Source organism: Dromiciops gliroides, chromosome 1 (genome assembly GCF_019393635.1).
Source record: "Dromiciops gliroides isolate mDroGli1 chromosome 1, mDroGli1.pri, whole genome shotgun sequence".
NCBI classification, from domain to species: Eukaryota; Metazoa; Chordata; class Mammalia; order Microbiotheria; family Microbiotheriidae; genus Dromiciops; species Dromiciops gliroides.
Genome location: NC_057861.1, coordinates 687,037,944 through 687,055,969, shown reverse-complemented (window position 1 = coordinate 687,055,969; position 18,026 = coordinate 687,037,944). Strand labels below are relative to the sequence as shown.

The window sequence follows — 18,026 nt, the reverse complement described above, 5'->3', positions numbered from 1 at the left end:
TGTCCATGGCTTCTTGAAAGTCAGATAATATTTCCTTTATGAATTTAAATGCTAAGGCATTTAGAGCATATGTTTATTATTGATATTGGGTTTTTGACTGTGATTCCTTTTAGCATAATGTAGTTTCCTTGTTTATCCCTTTTATTTTTTTTAATGTTTGTTTTTGCTTTGTCAGATATTATGTTGGTAGCTCTTGCTTTTCTGAATTCACTTGATGCATAAAATTATGGCCTTTTTTAGTTTGAAGTCCATTCTTCTTCCAGGAGAAGATTAAATTAATAGTAGTCCTTTCTTCAATGTTTTATCATCTACCCCAAGTAGTTGACCTTGTTTTCCCTTGTTCATCTTGCTCCAGACATAACAACAACAAAACAAACAACCACCTTTTCTGGCGCGTTTTTTAATATTTTTGATCAGCTTAATTTAATTCTCTTTGAGAATAGTAGAAAACAAGACCTAAGAGGTCACCTCATGCTTGAGTTAAATGAGGCAAAATAGCAGGTGGGGATTATCTGGAATGGGGCAAAAGAAACTACTTAAACACAACTTCAAATAATATTGTGTTGTTGGGTGACTAACTACTGTGACAAATAAAACAAGGTAACACTCAGTAATTTAGAGATGGACTGAGGGTTTTACATTTGCTAGCAAACTCTCTAAAACATTTTTAAATTAAGTAGCCATAAACAGTGAAAAAAATTATATAGTTACAAATGAAAAGGAAGTCTTTTTGAATGCATGTGTGTTGGGGAATGGATTATTGGCCACATACATGTCTTTTTTGAATCATCTTTTAAAAAATTAATCTTATCCTCTTTTCTTGTAATTTTCCTATATATTCAATATATATGTTGACCACCATGTCTGTACAATTTCTTTACCTGCTTAACTATTTAGCTTTATCTATTCCCTCTTGATCTTTTTCCATACCCATGGTTTTCCTCCTTAAGCCTTTATCACCCCTAGTTTTCCCAACAGTTTTATTTTTATTGTATTTTTAAAAATCAAATAAGGAGTCTTTTCCTAGGTGATTTATGTTTTCCACTTTATCAAACACTATATTATTGAGTTCTTTAAATTTTTTCAGTTTTTAAAATTTCATTTTTTGCGTCCCTTTTCAGAGAAGGTTTCTCTCACTTCCTTTGTTTCTGTTTTGCCCCTCTTTAGTCTATTCCATTTATCTCTTCCTTTTTTCTTTTTTTTTGGGGGGGGCAGGGCAATGAGGGTTAAGTGACTTGCCCAGGGTCACACAGCTAGTGTCAAGTGTCTCAGGCCGGATTTGAACTCAGGTCTTCCTGAATCCAGGGCTGGTGCTTTATCCACTGCGCCAATCTAGCTGCCACTATCTCTTTATTTTTTAATCAATAAGAGATAGTTTTAATTACTGCTGATTTATAATATAGACTGAAATCAGGAAGTGCTATTTCTACTTCATCTGTTTCTTTTCGTTACCCTTGATATTCGAGATATTTGGTTTTTCTAAATGAATTTTGGCATTTTATCAAATTCTATAAAGGATTCCTATGATAATTTGATTGGTATAGCATTAAAAGTGTAAATTAACTTTGGAAGTAATGTCATTTTTATTACAATTACATTTTTATTATAGCTGAGCCTTGAGCATAGAATATATCTCAGATATTTACATTTGTTTTTTCTTTAAGGAACATTTTGTAATTAAATCTATAGCAGGCTTTGGAAGGTCAGTTGCCAAATATTTTAGGCATTTTGTAGTTATTTAGAATGAGATTTCCTTCTCTTAATTTGTTTCATGGGTTTTGTTATTATAGAGAAATACATTTAATTTTTGAGAGTTTATTTTGTAACCTGAAACTCCTGAAACTGTTCATTCTTTCAACTGGTATCTTTGCTGATTCTCTAGGATTTTCCAAGTATACTATCATATCTGCAGATAGAAATAATTTTATCTTTCCACTTACATTTATGTCTTTAATTTCTTTCTCTAATATTGCTGTTGCTAACACTTTTAGAACTGGTATCAAATTATAGTGGGGGAGAGTGGACATCTCTGTTTCACTCCTGTTTACTGGGAAAATTTCTAATATAGCCCCATTTCATATAATGCTTGCTTTTGATTTTAGATATATGCTTTTTATGATATTAAAATAAGATTTTTCTGTGTCTATACATTGTAGAATTTTTAGCTTTAAAGATTGTTGCTCTTGTCAAAGGTTTTTTTTTTTTTTCCCTATGTCTTTTGAATTAATCATGTAGTTTTTGGTGTTTTGGTTTTTAAATGTGACTAATTACACTTATGGCTTTCCTAATATTGAACCATCCTTGCTCCCTGATATAAATCTCACTTGGTCATAAATGATTTCTGTAGTCTCTTTGACAAGATTTTATTTAAGAAAATTTAGTCAGTATTCTGTAATGATATTGGCCTGTTGTTATCCTAGTTTCCATAGTAGGACTATATTTGTCTTAAAAAAAGATTCTGATTGGATGCTTTCTCAATTTTTTGAGAATATTTTCTCAAAGTGAAATGAAATATGGTATTAATTACTTAAAAGTTTGATAAAATACTGCTTTGAATCCATCTTAGCTAGACGTTTTTGTTTTTTGTTTTTAATTTTGGTTGTTCCTTTATTGCTAGATCTATTTCCTTCTCTGTGACTGGGTTATTTAAGCTCTCAGTCAGGCCATCTGATATATTGGGTATTTACATTTTCAAAGTTATTCCTTTCTCTGTTTTTTTTTTTTTGCATTCTCTGTTTTCTTTTCACACAGCTATGCAAATATATTCTTATTTTTTTAAAAATTCAGTGCAACAAACATTTTATTTTTCCAGTTACATGTAAGGTTAGTTATCAACATTCATTTTCATAAGATTTAGGGTTCCAAATTTTTCTCCCTTCTTCCCTTTCCTCCCCCCTCCACAAGACAGCAACCAATTTGATATAGGTTATATATGTACAATCCATAAGTGCTCTTTTTATGAGTTCTTTCTATGTGGTTGGATAGTATGCTTCATCATTAGTCCCTTGGGATTGTCTTTGATCATTGTATTGCTGAGAGTAGTTGAGTCATTCACAATTGCTCATTGAACAATACTGCTGTCACTATGCACAATGTCCTCCCCGTTCTGCTCCCTTCACTATACATCAGTTCATATGAATCTTTCCAGGTTTTTCTGTGATCTTCCTGTTTGTCGTTCATATAGCACAATACCTTTCCACAACAATCATATACTACAGTTTCTTCAGTCATTCCTCAATTGATGGACATTCCCATGATTCCCAATTCTTAGCCACCACAAAGAGTTGCTATAAATATTTTTTGTACAATTTTCCCCCTTTTCTCTTTTCACAATTACTATTGTTACCTGTTTCCCTCCATCCTATTCCCTTCCCATGATATTTACTCTATTATCTAATCTTCTTTTACCTATCCCTCTTCATAAGGGATTTGCTTCTGACTGTCCCCTCCCCCAAACTGCCCTCCCTTCTTTTGCATTTGAATGTTAAGTTATTCACAGCATATGAGTTTGTTGATGATACTGGCTTTTTTCCCACTATAACATAGTTTCATTGGTTTTCTCTTTTTATTGTTTGAATGTTTGTTTTTGATTGTTTCCATTAGCATGATTGTAACTTTTACTTTTTGGATTCACTTGATATATAATAAATTTGTTTCTATCTTCTCAGTTTTTATTTTGTGTTGTCTTTGTTTTTAAAATGTGTTTTCTTGTAATAAGTTGTAAGATTTTGTTTCCTTAGCCAGTATGTCACTCTCATTTTATTGAATTGTTTGATCCATTCACATTTTAAGTATTGAGTTATGTTTATATTTTTCTATACTTAAATAATCTATAAATTTTTTCAAGTTACTATTTTTCTCATCTGTAAACACAGTAGTATGTTGCTTCAGTTATTTTAGCTTATTCTTTTTTTCTTTTTTTCTTTTGGCAGGGCAATGAGGGTTAAGTGACTTGCCCAGGGTCACACAGCTACTAAGTGTTGAGTGTCTGAAGTTGGATTTGAACTCAGATCCTCCTGAATCCAGGGCTAGTGCTTAGCTTATTCTTTTTTTAAGATTGTTCTAGTCCTAATCATTCCCTTTCCTTTACTTCTGATCCCCTCCTCCCATTAAATATTCCTGTCCCTTTGAGATTTTACTTATTAGTTAATTTAGTTAATTTTTGTTTACTGCTTTTATCTGATTACTTAATTCTCTCCCCAACCCCTTTCCTCTCTCAATTATTCTTCCTCTCTTCCTCATTCATCTAGTTCTGTTCATTTTTAAAAATTTCATTGTTTTCTCCTTTTTCAGAGGTGGTATCCGTCATTTTCTTCATTATCCACCTTCTCTTTCTGCCTGCTCTAGACCTCACTCTCTGATTCCTGAACCCTATAATTATCTAGACACTCTTGTATTCTTCATGAAAACAGTTTTCAAGGTATTCATTTGAGGGTCTACTCTCTAGGCAGGTTCTTCAACTGCATTATAAGAGCTTTCCCTGCAGATTTATTGCGAAAATTTCTAAGTCCAACGAAGAAAAGAAAAACAGCAAAATCTCCAAGCCGTAGAAAAATAGATTTATTGAGAGAGAGAGTACCTGTCTCACAATAAAGCTGGCTTCCAGCAGGGGTGAACCTGCCAAAAGACCCCGAGCCTAGGGATGTGATGGCTTTTATATCCCAGCAAGGCTTAAATGCTTATATACCTTACGAATTTTAGACATAACTCCACCCATATTCTCTACTGGGTCTATTTCAGGTGGTATAGAAAATGTACATTTACAAATGGTCATCATCCAAAAATCATAAACATGAGCTTAAGGGTGCCCCATCATGGCTAGCAGTCAGCCAAATGTACGAAAGTAGGGGTGATTCGGGACAATTAACTAAAGTTAAACAACCTTAAATGTTGATTGGTTCCCTCAGTCTAAAGATACTATTTTTAATGTTACAAATGGACATTTTGTGTTGGCCAAGGGACAAGTTCACAACACATAAGAACATATTACATAGTATCTATTCCTATTTGTTAATTTCAGCTACTACAGAAATTGGTAAAGCACTTTAAATCACATTCTTTTAGTCAAAGAACTGACTTGTAAGTTAAATACTGATTATAACCATACTTAAATCACTTAACTCTAAGGGTTAGCGAAAATTTCACTCACAGATTCACCTTTTCCATTGTGCCTCACTTCTAGCTGAAGCATAATATATTCTGCTCCAGCCTTTTACCTTTACTCTGTGTGTATCTCTATGCTTCAAATGTGTTCCTTATAAACAACATATTGTAGGATTCTAGTTTTTAATCCACTCTATCTGCTTCTGTTTTATGGGAGAGTTTATCCCATTCCCATTCCCAACTATGATTGCAATCTTTGTTTTTCCCTCCATCCTATTTTTCCCCTTGTTTATACTTCTGACCACCACCTCCCTCAATCTGCCCTCTTTTCTGTCAGCCCTACCTCCCTTTTCTTTCCCCTTTTCCTTCCTACTTATGCCCTCTCTTCTCTTAGTGCCCCAACCTTTTCTTTCCCCTTTCCCCTCTTACTTCCCTATAGGGTAAGATAAATGTCTATATCTAACTGTGTGTATGTTTTTCCCTCTTTTGAGCCAAATCTGATGAGAGTAAGGTTGAAACAATCCTCATCCTGCCTTTTTCCCCCGCTATCGTAATAGGTCTCTTGTTGCCTCTTCATGTGTTGTTATATATCCCATTCTGCCTTCCCTTTCCTCTGCTCCCAGTTCAATCCTTTTCCTTACCCCTTAAGTTTTTTTTTTTTAATATCATCACATCAGAATCAACTTATACCCACACCCTCTTTCTATGTATGTTCCTTCTATCTTCCCTAATGGAGATACAGTTCTTGAGAGTTATGAGTATCTCCTTTTGTAAGGATGTAAACATTTTAACCTTATTGAATAATATGGGTTTTTTTCCTGTTTTACCTTTTTGTTTCTTTTGAGTGTTGTATTTAAAAATTGAATTTTCTGTTCAGTTTTGAACTTCTCATCAGTAAGTTTTTTAAGTTTCTTATTTCATTGAATTGTCCATCTTTTCTCCTGAAAAGTTAAATTGTTCCTCCTGGACATATTTTCCATGTCTTTTGTTTTTCTGATAAGGTATTTTACATTTTCTTTTACTTTTATATTCTGTTGATTCTGCTTGACTGCTTCCTGATGTCTCATTGAGTTATTAGTTTCCATCTGCCCAATTCTGATTCTTAAGGAATTGTTTTCTTTAGTCAGCTTTTGCATCTCCTTTATCATTTGGCCAGTTGTATTTTAAGGAGTTTTCCGTTTTTCTTTTTCCAAGTTATTGACTATGTTTTGCATAACTTCTTTCTTTTCCCAATTTTTCTTCTGTCTCTCCTATTTGATTAATAAAATCCTTTTTGAGTTCTACCAAGAGGATTTTTTGGTCTTTAGACCAGTTCCTCTTCCCTTTTGAGGCTTCACATGTCGTCATTTTTATATTGTTGTCTTCTGAGTTTGTGTTTTGGTCTTCCCTGTTGCCATAGTAGCTTTCTATGGTGAGGGTTCTTTTCTGTTTCTTACTCATATTTTAGCCCATTTAGTGACTTTTAAAGTTGGGCTCTGCTCCTGGGGTACAAGGGGCACCATCCCAAGCTTCTTTTGCTGTGGTCCAGGGGCCTGATCACTGGCTTTCTTCTCTGAGGCTTCAGAGACTTGAGGCTTGCTCACTGTACCAAGATGGCCTGACCTAGTTATACCTATTGTATAAAGGATATCTCAGCTGGCAGATTGCCTTCTGCATTGGGGATGAGTGTCTCACAACTGGCCTGCTGTATGACTAGCCTACTAAGTCAGGACCAAGGGTCCTCAGCTGCTGATTTATGCTGTGGCTAAGGGCCTTCTGCTGACTTGCCCAGACACCCTCTGTGCTGAGCTATGCTTTCCTTTTATCCAAGTGACACAGAGCTTTCCCAAAGTCCTTCTAGGTTATATAGGAGATTGTTTCACTCTATCTTTTTGTAGGTTTCATAACTCCAGAATCCATTTAGAGGTTTAATTTAACATTGTTTCTGAGGGAAATTTAGGAGAGCTCAGCAGCTTCCTGGCCTCTCTCCACCTCCAGAAGTCTCTCCTCTTCTGTTTTTAAGATGTTATTTTCTTTAACATTTTGGTGCCTCCTTTACCAAGCTATTGACTCATTTTCATGATTTTCTTGCATCATTCTTATTTCTTTCCCCAATTTCCCCTCTAACTTTCTTATTTGCTTTTTAAAATACTTTTTGTGCTCTTCCAGGAATTTTTTTATTTTAGGCTTGAGACCAATTTGCATTTTTCTTTGAGTCTTTGTAATACTTGTTTGACTTTGTTGTCTTCTTCTGAATTTGTGTTTTGATCTTCCTTGTCACCTAACAGGGAATAGTAACTTTCTATGTTCAGGTTCTTTTTGTTGTTGTTATTTGTTCCTTCTGTCAGCCTATTTCTTTAGTTTTAACTCTATGTTAAAACTCTACTCCAGGGTGGAAGGAGCCCTGTCCCAAGTTTCAGGTTTTTAATGCTGTTCTTTTCAGAACTAGTTCTAGGGGTATGTAAGTTTTCATTTCTTCCTAGGTAGTATGATATAAAGAGAAGTGTGGTCATTTCTCTTCTGGCTTGTGTTTTAGTCTGTGAGCAATCATAAGCATTATTCTGCCCTGGAGCTGTAACCATTTGACCATGATCCCTTGCTCCCCTGAAGCCCCATGCTGTAGTATGCTAGTATACCTCCTTGCTCTGGAACTGAAACCTAAAACTGAGTATGGATGATGCAACAGAATCCTTTACCCAGCGCCAGCTAAGGGTGCCCTTCAAGCTCCTTCTAAACAGTTGCCCATCCATCCTCCTAATCATCTGTGGGCTGAGAGCTTCAGGAGCCATGGCTTACATTCAGTTGCTTCCGTGATCCACTGCTGGCTTTGTAGGCTATGGACTGTGATCCAGTCACCCCAGTGAGAGAGACCATTTATGTTGACCTTTGAAGTTGTCTTGGGCTAGAAAATTGTTTTACTTTGGGTGTTTTGTTGGTTCTGTCACTCCAGAATTCATTTTTAGGTGTAATCTCAAATCTCTTATTCTAGGCCTTTCTGATGCTGAGTTTCTGCAAATGCCTATTCATACCCATCCCCGTTTTCAAAGAAACATAACCTTTTGCTCCACACTGGTCTCTTATTATTGACACTATTTTTCATCTTACCCTCCAATTTATGAAAATTCTTTTTTTACTTGGATCAATTGTATGGGAAGGCCAGAGGCAGCATCTTATCAGATGGTTTGAGAAGCAGCATAATATAATGAAAGGAACACTAGAAGAAAAGCTAAAAAATAAACCTGGGCTCCACCACTAAGTACCCAGGTGATCTCGAACATCTCTGGGCCTCTGTTAAATGACTTGTAAGATGTGAATGACAGAACCTGCCTTACATACTTCACAGGGTTGTTGTGAGGTACCAACATGTGAGAATTATTTTTGAAAAATGCCATTCATGTGGAAGAGGTGTTTATTATAGTAACATGGGAGTCAATATCAGAGTCAAGTTTTAGAGTGTTTGTTGGGAGATGGAATAAGATTGAAGGATTACAGCATGGGGAACCTCTGACTTGTCCTTGATACCTTTACCTTTTGGTTTTGTGGTAATTCTTAGGGAATCTGGCTAGCCAAAGTTGTCTGGTATCTGTGAAACCAGGAGTAGACATCATGCTTGTGTCCAGCAGGATGACTTCCCTGAAATAATCAGGACAGATTGGTGCTGAGTAGCATCAGATGAGACACATCAGAACATCAGATAAGATTAGGAACCCAGGGAAACCACGTCTGGTTTCTGGTACTTAACCCTCTTTGACCTTGGACAAGTCATCTCACTCACCCTCATCTGTAAAATGGAATTAGATTAGATTGCTTATAAGGTTCAGCTTTAGGTTTATGGTTTCTGCAAAATGGTTTCTGCCTCTATTTCTCTCTGGAAATTGTATTCTCACAGATCAGTGGCCTTCGATTGCCTAATCCAATGATATGTGCTCAATCCTAATTCTCTTTACATTCTGCAACATTTAACATTATTAATCATCACCTTAAATGCTTTCCTTTCTTGCCCATTGTGAAACTACATCTGACTTCTCTCTGAACTCTCCTAGTTCAGTTGTCCTTTGTTCTCTTCCTACAATCACATTCCCTTATCAGAAATCCTTTGTTTTAGATACATTGTCTGCTTTCTGGCTCTTAAATGCATTTTGTCCATACCCATCCACCCAGCTTGGCACATGCTCTGTACAAGATGCTTCCTCAAGAGAAAAAAAAAAGCCTTCTCCATCTACCTAAATCCTAGCTATCTTTGACCTTAATGAAGTCTTTCTTTACTGCTCCAACCTAAAGAACCTCCTTTTTCCTCTAAGCCTTAGGAAACTTATTGTCTCTTTATGCCAATTGACAATTAAATAGTGCTTCAAATTTTAAATAATCTGCTTGTGTGCTTATTTCTTTCCAGCCCATTAGAATCAAAGTTCATTAATGTAGAAGCCCCCCGCCCCGTGTTTATACTTCTTTGTATTTTTGCATGTAGTCAATAGATTATATTTTTTGATTATGATTAAAAATATTGTCATTTTCTATCTCCCAAGATATCACATCTAGTGAACTCATTAATTTATAGCATTACATCAAATTTATGCCATTTTCAACTTTGTCTTTTAATGTAGCCAAATTTTCTACACTCTCTCCTTGTACATGTGTACTCAAAGATATTGTGAGATTTAAAATTGGATATTAGATCATAAATCTCCCCTACTTAACTGTTCCCTTAATTTATCTCCCAGACTAGTAAATGGAAGAAGCTTCTGGTTTTCTAGATAGAGCCTTTATTGTATATAGTCACAAGGTGATGTTGATTAGAAGGATAGGAAAATAGAAATACAATACAAATCGTCTTAAGTCTAGGCTTAGTCTATATTCCTTATAAAAACTCACCAAACCAAAAAGGCCACCTTTGGAGAGAGAGAGACCGTCTGTGCCGATAATAACTTTTGCTGACTAATAATATGCGAACAACAATACAGAAAAGGAAGAGAGGAAAGTTTTGTCCAGAGGGGCTTTCACAGGATTTATACTTCTGCACCAATGTCAATCTTAGAGCTATTTTAGTCATAGGTAACTTTTAGTAGCCTTCCACTATAGAACATAAATTCAAACAAAATTTATTAAATACCTGCTATATGAAAGGCACTATTCTAGATCCTGGGGATAGAACTAAAAGTGAATTAGTTCTTGTCCTCAAGGAGCTTCGAGGTGTGCGTGTGCGTGTGCGTGTGCGTGTGTGTGTGTGTGTTTAGAGTGATAATACAAAGTGTACATACAACATAGGAAAATGAATATGATATCTATACAAAGTAATGAAAAATATTTTCAATAGAAGTGTGGTGGGGGGATGCTGAGTCACACAAAAGGCTTATTAAGCACATTTAACCAAAGACATGTATTAGTGGCAACTAGTCATAAGCATCCGTGTTATCTCCAAAGAGGCCTAGCACATGAGATGAGTCTGCTGTTAGTAAGACTTGACAGCAGCCAAGATGAAGAATATAGGACTTGGAAGAATGGGCTATTACATTATTTTAGCATATATAGCTGCTAATATTGATGTGAGAATCATAATATGAATACTTAGCTGGCCAAAAACAATCCCTCGAGCCAGCCAATTCATAGTCTACCTCATCGCATTTCTCCTTAGTGAGGGAACTGTTTCTAATATATAGACTTACTAGTTACAGTTGTTTTTGCTTCCACTTCAACTGCATTTACTCCCAGTTTACTTAGTCTAGTAAAAATAAATAAATAAAAAGAGAAAATGTGTGAAACCTTAGAATCAAGTTCTAAATAGTTTAAGTATGATCTTGAAAAGTAAAACTGAATCAAGTAATTTCCTGGATGCTGGACTTTTCTTTACTCATTTCATATTTATATATATGTGTGTGTGTGTGTGTGTGTGTGTGTGTGTGTGTGTGTATAGACACATGCATATTGCTTTTTGTACATATAAAATGACTTATACAAATACAGAGTACGTTGTACTTGTCTTTGATTATTTTATCTTTCCTTCTTCAAGATAACACAAGTTATTTAGAACTTGATTCTGAAGTTTTCATGCATCATTCCTGTTAATATCGGCAGGAGTTTTCCTAGTTTAGGATACTCATAATGTATCATTCTCCTGTATCTTTCCTTGGTAGGCTATGATTTATGTGCATCTCTTCTGCAAGATAATGTTTTAACAGTGCAGCCAACACCTGACCTCATTAACTGTTAAGATATTTTTAAATCTGTGGATTGAAATATTGAGAGTTCTTATAAATGTGAAACTAACTCGAACTCTTGTATGTCACTGGATTCAAATATTGGAGAATATATCACCTTATTAAGCCATTTATATCACAGATGGCCTTTTAGAGACTATTTATTAGCTTTTTCTTTATTTACAGTGATCTGCAACCCTGGCACTTATAACCCCCACAGTGGAACTCATTGCCTTCAGTGCAACAGCAGCATGGCATATGGAGCAAAGAAATGCTAACGTACTCTTATTTTATGCTTCTTGACAATTTAATAAATTTTAAAAGGTAAAATATTTTCAGCATTTTGCATAAGTAAAATACATTTATTTAAAAAAAAGAATGGTGAGTCATCTTTTTAATCAAGTATTGCAATGTGGAAATGCCTTACCAAGACTGAAAAGACTGGAGCCCAAAGCTCCTAATTTATTAATAGAATTTATTTATTTTATACTAAGTATAAAATGTATCTACACAATGTCCTGCATCACTGTGTTTCAGAAAAATGCTAGAGTATCCTATATTTTCTATATATCCTATACACGGAAGTAGACCAAAATAATTTTTAAAGTTTTGGTTCAAATATATTGTGGAATGAATAACAAATTTGAATTCAGAGGATCTGAATTCCTAGCACAACCACTAGTGCTAATCCTAGCACTACCACTTACTAGCTATGTGAACTTTGGGCCAATTTCTGCATCTGTCTGGACTTTGGTCCCTTTATCTGTGAAATGAAGGGGTTAAATTGGATGACCTCATCTCTACCAGCTTTAGTTCCAGAACTCTGATAAACCAGATCCCTGTTTGGAATTCCTCTACCAGTTATTCCTGGGTTATTTCATTTTTCATGTTGATCCTCTTTGCAGATTTCTTCATTGCTTCAAAGGCACTCCAGGGAGTTACTTATATTAACCTGACCCTACAAAGGAGGGAACTGGATGCACTGTACCCATTGGATTTTACTGGGGAGAATTCTAGTATATTTGTTGCAGGCCTTAGTGTGCCAAATGTAGTGTGGCGGTGGTTTAATGTATCTTTGTGTTTAGCATCCTTTAAATGGCCCTATTAATAGAGTGGAATAACATGTTCTTATTTTGCTAATGTAGAATGAACCCAAGATTTTAAATTTCATTTCTGTCTCTTAGAGTTGTCTTTTTTTGGGAAAAAAATTACTTAACTTCTTTGTAGTCTCATTCCCTCCACTGTAAAAATCACCCTATTTCATAGGGTTGGTAGTTATTTATGTATACTGAAATGTTAAATTTTCTATGAAAAATAAATTTATGGCTTAAAAAAAACATTAGTTCCAAAAAATTTTTGTGTCCACCAAAATATGTTTTGATTTATGTCTGCATTTACCAATTCTACTCTTTGTTGTCTTAGTTATTTCCTCTTCCTTGATTTCTAGCTTCTTTTCCTCATATTACTAGACACAAAACACAAGCGTCTGCCTTAACAAATACAGACAAATTGAATCTGAACCAACAACAGAATTAGTTTAAAAATAAAAATTCAATTAAATGAATCTACCAAATATCAATTTTAAATGAATTGCTCTGTTATTTGATAGAATTGATGGTGTTGTGTAAAATTTGTTTGGGGATTCTCATGCAAATATATATTCCTATGAATAACAAATCAAAAAGGAATAGATATGGAATAGAATATGTATTAATTTTTAAGTCCACCCTAATTTCTCTCAGGGTTCTTTGGACTTTCATAGAAAATCATTAATTATATTCCTATATAGTTATGTTTTTTCCATTGTTATATCTGGATAAGCAGTAATGTATTATATGGTACTATGTTTGGTTGAGTAATAAGTCCTTCAATATATAAAATTCATTTTTAAGGGGCAGCTATTAAGAAAAAGATGTATTGAGTCACTCTATTCTTAGTACCAATGCAATCCATATAAATTATCATGGTTTCATAGTTGACTAATATGTTCTGTTTTGTCACTGATATATTTAATTTCTCAAAACATGATGTTTGTTTTAAGAAGCTATTTATATAAAAAATTATCCATATAATACCAGAATGTAGGTGGCAGCAAGTCTGGACTATTAAGTGAGGAGTTACAGAAAGCAAATATCTCAGGTGTTGTCAGAAATCAACATAGGCAAAAAAAAAAAAAAAATTGGATTGGGAAGAGAAGACAAAATGAGAGCAATAATAAAGACCAAGGGTCTGGGCGTGCAGTCAGTCAGATGTTAAGTAGGAAGACAAGAACCATAGAAGAAGGAAGATAAAAGGAGGAGGTGGAAATGATAGGCAAACAGTCAGGTCAAATCCAGGCTTTCGGCAATCTGGAGCTCCATGGGAAGGTGAGAAACAGTGGAAAGCAGTAGGTAAAAGATTAGAGGCCTCACCAAATAAGCACTGGTAAAGACTGTTAGTCCAATTGTGCTATAAGAAATGATAAGCAGGCAGATTTCAGAAAAACTTGGAAAGACTTAAGTGGACTGATGCTGAGTGAAGTGAGCAGAGCCAGGAGAACATTGCACACAGTAACAGCAACATTGTGTGATGATCAACTGTGATAGACTTAGCTCTTCTCAGAAATGCAGTGATCCAAGACAATTCCAAAGGACTCATGAAAAATGCTTTCCACATCCAGAAAAAGAATCTGAATGCAGATTGAAACATACCATTTTTACTTTTTTGTTTTTTTTCTTTCTTGAGGTTTTTCCCTTTTGTTCTGATTCTCCTTTCACATGACTAATGTGGAAATATCTTTAAGGTAATTATATACATATATAACCCTATATCAGATTGCTTGAAATCTTGGGGAATGGGGAGGGGATGGAAGGAGAGTGAGAAATTTGTTACTCAAAATCTTATAAAAATAAATGTTGAAAACTATCTTTACATGTAACTGGATAAAAATGAAATATGATTAAGATTGCAAAAAAAGAAGATTGTTAGTCCAGAAGCATTTATGGGTTCTGATAGAAGCAGGAGCTAATACCTAAACATAACTTTATGGAGGGGACTGAGAATGCTTTGTTGAATCAAATGTCTGCAGCCAGGGAAAAGGCAAGTCTTGATTGTTTCCATCCCCACTGATTGGACAAAGATGTTGTTACCCCTTTTCACTCACTACTCAGATTTATTTGGGTATACTTGATAGTGGGCACACACTTTGGCTGGAATGTCAATTACCAGGCAAGTTTTTTGGAGTGACCAATTTATCTTTATTTGGCAGTAAAATAATAAATCCATCACTATGTCTTTGAATCTAAGATGCATTACTCATTGCATTGCTGAAATGTTGCTAGTGTAGAAGGGTCAGTATTGCAGGTTAGAAAACATTTCATGCATGTTTTCTCCTTTATGGCTTTATGCTTTGAAACATGGAAAAGAACAGAATTAGGAGCAATGAGAAGCAGTTTGATAGAAAGAAACATTACGTAGCATTTGAGCTATCCAAGACTGGAATGGATTCTTTTAGGAGGTAAATTTCCCCTCAGTGAAGGACTTCAATAACTGTTGATAATTTCACATGTATAACCCATATCTGGTTGCTTACTGGCTCAGGGAGGGGGGAGGAGGGGTAAAATTTGGAAATTAAAACTATAAATAAAAGTATTTAATATATAAAGGGGAAAAAGAAATGAAGAAAGACAAAAATTGTAGCATTAGGATGGATTTCATTGTTGGATGTACTAGAGATCTTTAAGCTAAGATTTACATCAATAAATAAAGCAATCAAGCATTTATTTAAAAAACAACAACACAATAACTGGGACAAAGCCAAGATGGCAGAGGAAAAGCAATAATTTGCCTGAGCTCTCCCCTAGACCCCTCCAAATACCTTCAAATAATGCCATAAGACAATTCTTGGAGCAGTAGAACCAACAACAGGACAGAGTGAAATCATTTTCCAGCCAAAGACAACTTGGAAGGTTGGCAGGAAAGGTCAATTGTACCAAGATGAGAGTGGAATTCAGCCCAGTGCAGGCCACAACAGTGCAAACCCAGCCACAGCAAACCAGGAGCAGGCCTGGAGAGCCCCTGAATCAGCAGTGGCAGCAACTGCTTTCTGGAGCTCGATCCTCAGACAGTAAGAGGGTTGAACAATCAGCCAGAAGGAGATCCCGGGGGTCTCTTTGCTAGGACTCTGTTGTTTTGCCCATATTAAGATCTAGGTCCCAGGCTTGGGTGGAGGTCCCAGTCATGAGAGGAGCACAAGCACACCAGAGCCTGCAGCCACAGTGGATCAGGATTCTGTTCATAGTTCCGGGGCAGAAAAGCAGGCCTGTGGTTGCTTGCAGACAAGAGCACAGGTCAGGAGAGTGGTGAACATACCTCTCCCTAAATCATACCACCTTGGAAGAACTAAGGACTTATAAATTCCTAAAAGTATCTCTAAAAACAGCTGCTCAAACTCCTTGAAGCTTTGGACAGTGCACACTCCACCCTGGAAGCAGTGCCCCACTTTAACAAAGAGTTAAAAATCAAGAAATAGACTAGGGAAATGAGCAAACAAAAAAATGCTGACCCTAGAAAGTTTCTATGGTGACAAGGAGGATAACAAAGTCAAAGTTCCTACATCCTAAACTTCCAAGAAAAATATAAATTGGTCTTAAGCCATAGCAGTGCTCAAAAAAAGAATTTGAAAATAAAGTAAGAGAGGTAGAGGAGAAAGTGGAAAGAGAAATGAGAATGATGCAAGAAAATCATGAAAAAAAAGTCAACAGCCTGGTAAAGGAGACATAAAGAAATACTAAAGAAAATAACACCTTAAAAAACAGACTGGGAAAAGAATGCCTTGAAAAACCAAATTGGCCAAATGGAAAAGGAGGTAAAAAAGCTCTATAAAGAAAATAATTCATTTTGACCCAGCAACATCACTATTAGGTCTTTTTCCCAGGGAGATCACGAAAAAGGGAAAAGGACCCACATGTACAAAAATATTTATAGCTGCTCTTTTTGTGGTGGCAAGGAATTGGAAATTGAGGGGATGTCCATCAATTGGGGAATGGCTGAACAAGTTGTGGTATATGAATGTAATGGAATACTATTGTGCTGTAAGAAACGATGAGCAGGCAGATTTCAGAGAAACCTAGAAGGACTTACATGAACTGCTGCTGAGTGAGATGAGCAGAAACAGGAGAACATTATACAGAGTGTCAACAACATTGTGTGTTAATCAGTTGTGATAGACTTGACTGTTCTCAGCAATACAGTGGTCCAAGATAATTTCAAAGGACTAATGATGGAAAATGCTCTCCAAATCCAGAAAAAAAAGAACTATGGCATCTAGATGCAGATTGAACCATACTATTTCTATTTTTTTGTTTTTGTTTTTTGTTTTTCCCTTTTGCTCTAATTCTTCTTTCACAGCATGACTAATGCAGAAATATGTTTAATGTGATTGTACATATATAACCTATATCAGATTGCTTGTTGTCTTGGGGAGGGGGGAGGGAGGAGAGGGAGGGAGAAAAATTTGAAACTAGAAATCTTATAAAAAACAAATGTTGAAAACTATCTCTACATGTAACTAGAAAATAAGATAATTTTATGATAAAAAAGAAAATAATTCCTTAAAATTTAGGATTGATCAAATGAAAGCTAATGTCTTTATGAGAAATCAAGAAGCAATAAAGCCAAATCAAAAGAATGAAAAAATAGCAGGCAATGTGAATTATCTCCTTGGAAAAACAACTGACTTGGAGGACTACCTGAAAGCCATGATCAAAAAAAAAAAAAAAAAAAGAGCCTAGACATCATCTTCCAAGAAATTGTCTGGGAAAATTGCCCTGATATTATAGAACCAGAAGGTAAAATAGAAATGGAAAGAATCCACCAATCACTTCCCAAAAGAGATCCTAAAATGAAAACTTCCAGGAATATTATAGCCAAATTCCAGAGCTCTCAGGTCAAGGAGAAAATATTGCGAGCAGCCAGAAAGAAACAATTCAAATATTGTGGAGACACAGAATAACACAAGATCTAGCAGCTTCTACATTAAAGGATCAGGGGGCTTGGAATAGGATATTCCAGAGGGCAAAGGAACTGGGATTACAACCAAGAATCATCTACCTAGCAAAACTGGGGGGGGGGGAATTGGAATTCAATGAAAGAGTGGACTTTCAGGCATTTGTGATGAAAAGACCTGAGCTGAATAGAAAATTTGACTTTCAAATACAGGACCAGGACCCTAGAGAAGCATAAAAATGTAAACAGGAAAAAGAAATCATAAGGGATAATAAAAAGTTAAACTGTTTACATTCCTACATGGGAAGATGATACTTGTAACTCATAAGAACTTTCTCATTATTAGGGCAGCTGGGTAGAGTATATTTAGAAAAAGGGCACAAGTGTGAGTTGAATGTGAAGGGTTGATATCTTTAAAAAAACAAAATTAACGGGTGAGAGGAATGTACTGGGAGAAAGAGAAAGGAAGAAGTGGAAAGGAGTAAAGTATTTCACATAAAAGAAACAAGAAAAAGCTTATACAGTGGAGGGGAAGATGAGGGAGGTGCTGGGGAGTTGAGTGAACCTTATTCTCATCAGAATTGGCTCAAAAAGGGAATAACATACACACTCAATTGGATATAGTAATCTATCTTCAGGAAAGTAGGAGGGGAAGGGGATGGGGGTTGGTTATAGAAGGGAGAGCAGATTGGGGGAGGGGGCAGTCAAAAGTAAAACACTTTTGAGGAGGGACAGGGTGAAAGGATAGAAAATAGAATAAGTGTC

General features: G+C 35.6%; 1 protein-coding gene across 1 annotated transcript in view; it reads left to right on the top strand.

Annotated features, from left to right (window-relative positions):
* The window catches only part of LOC122736209 (zona pellucida binding protein), a 101,080-nt gene extending 89,526 nt beyond the window's left edge, over window positions 1–11,554 (top strand). Inside the window, exon 8 of the mRNA XM_043978313.1 lies at window positions 11,463–11,554. Within this exon, the coding sequence (XP_043834248.1) occupies window positions 11,463–11,554 (92 nt within the window). The remainder of the gene's footprint in view (window positions 1–11,462) is intronic.
* Window positions 11,555–18,026: the final 6,472 nt, after the last annotated feature.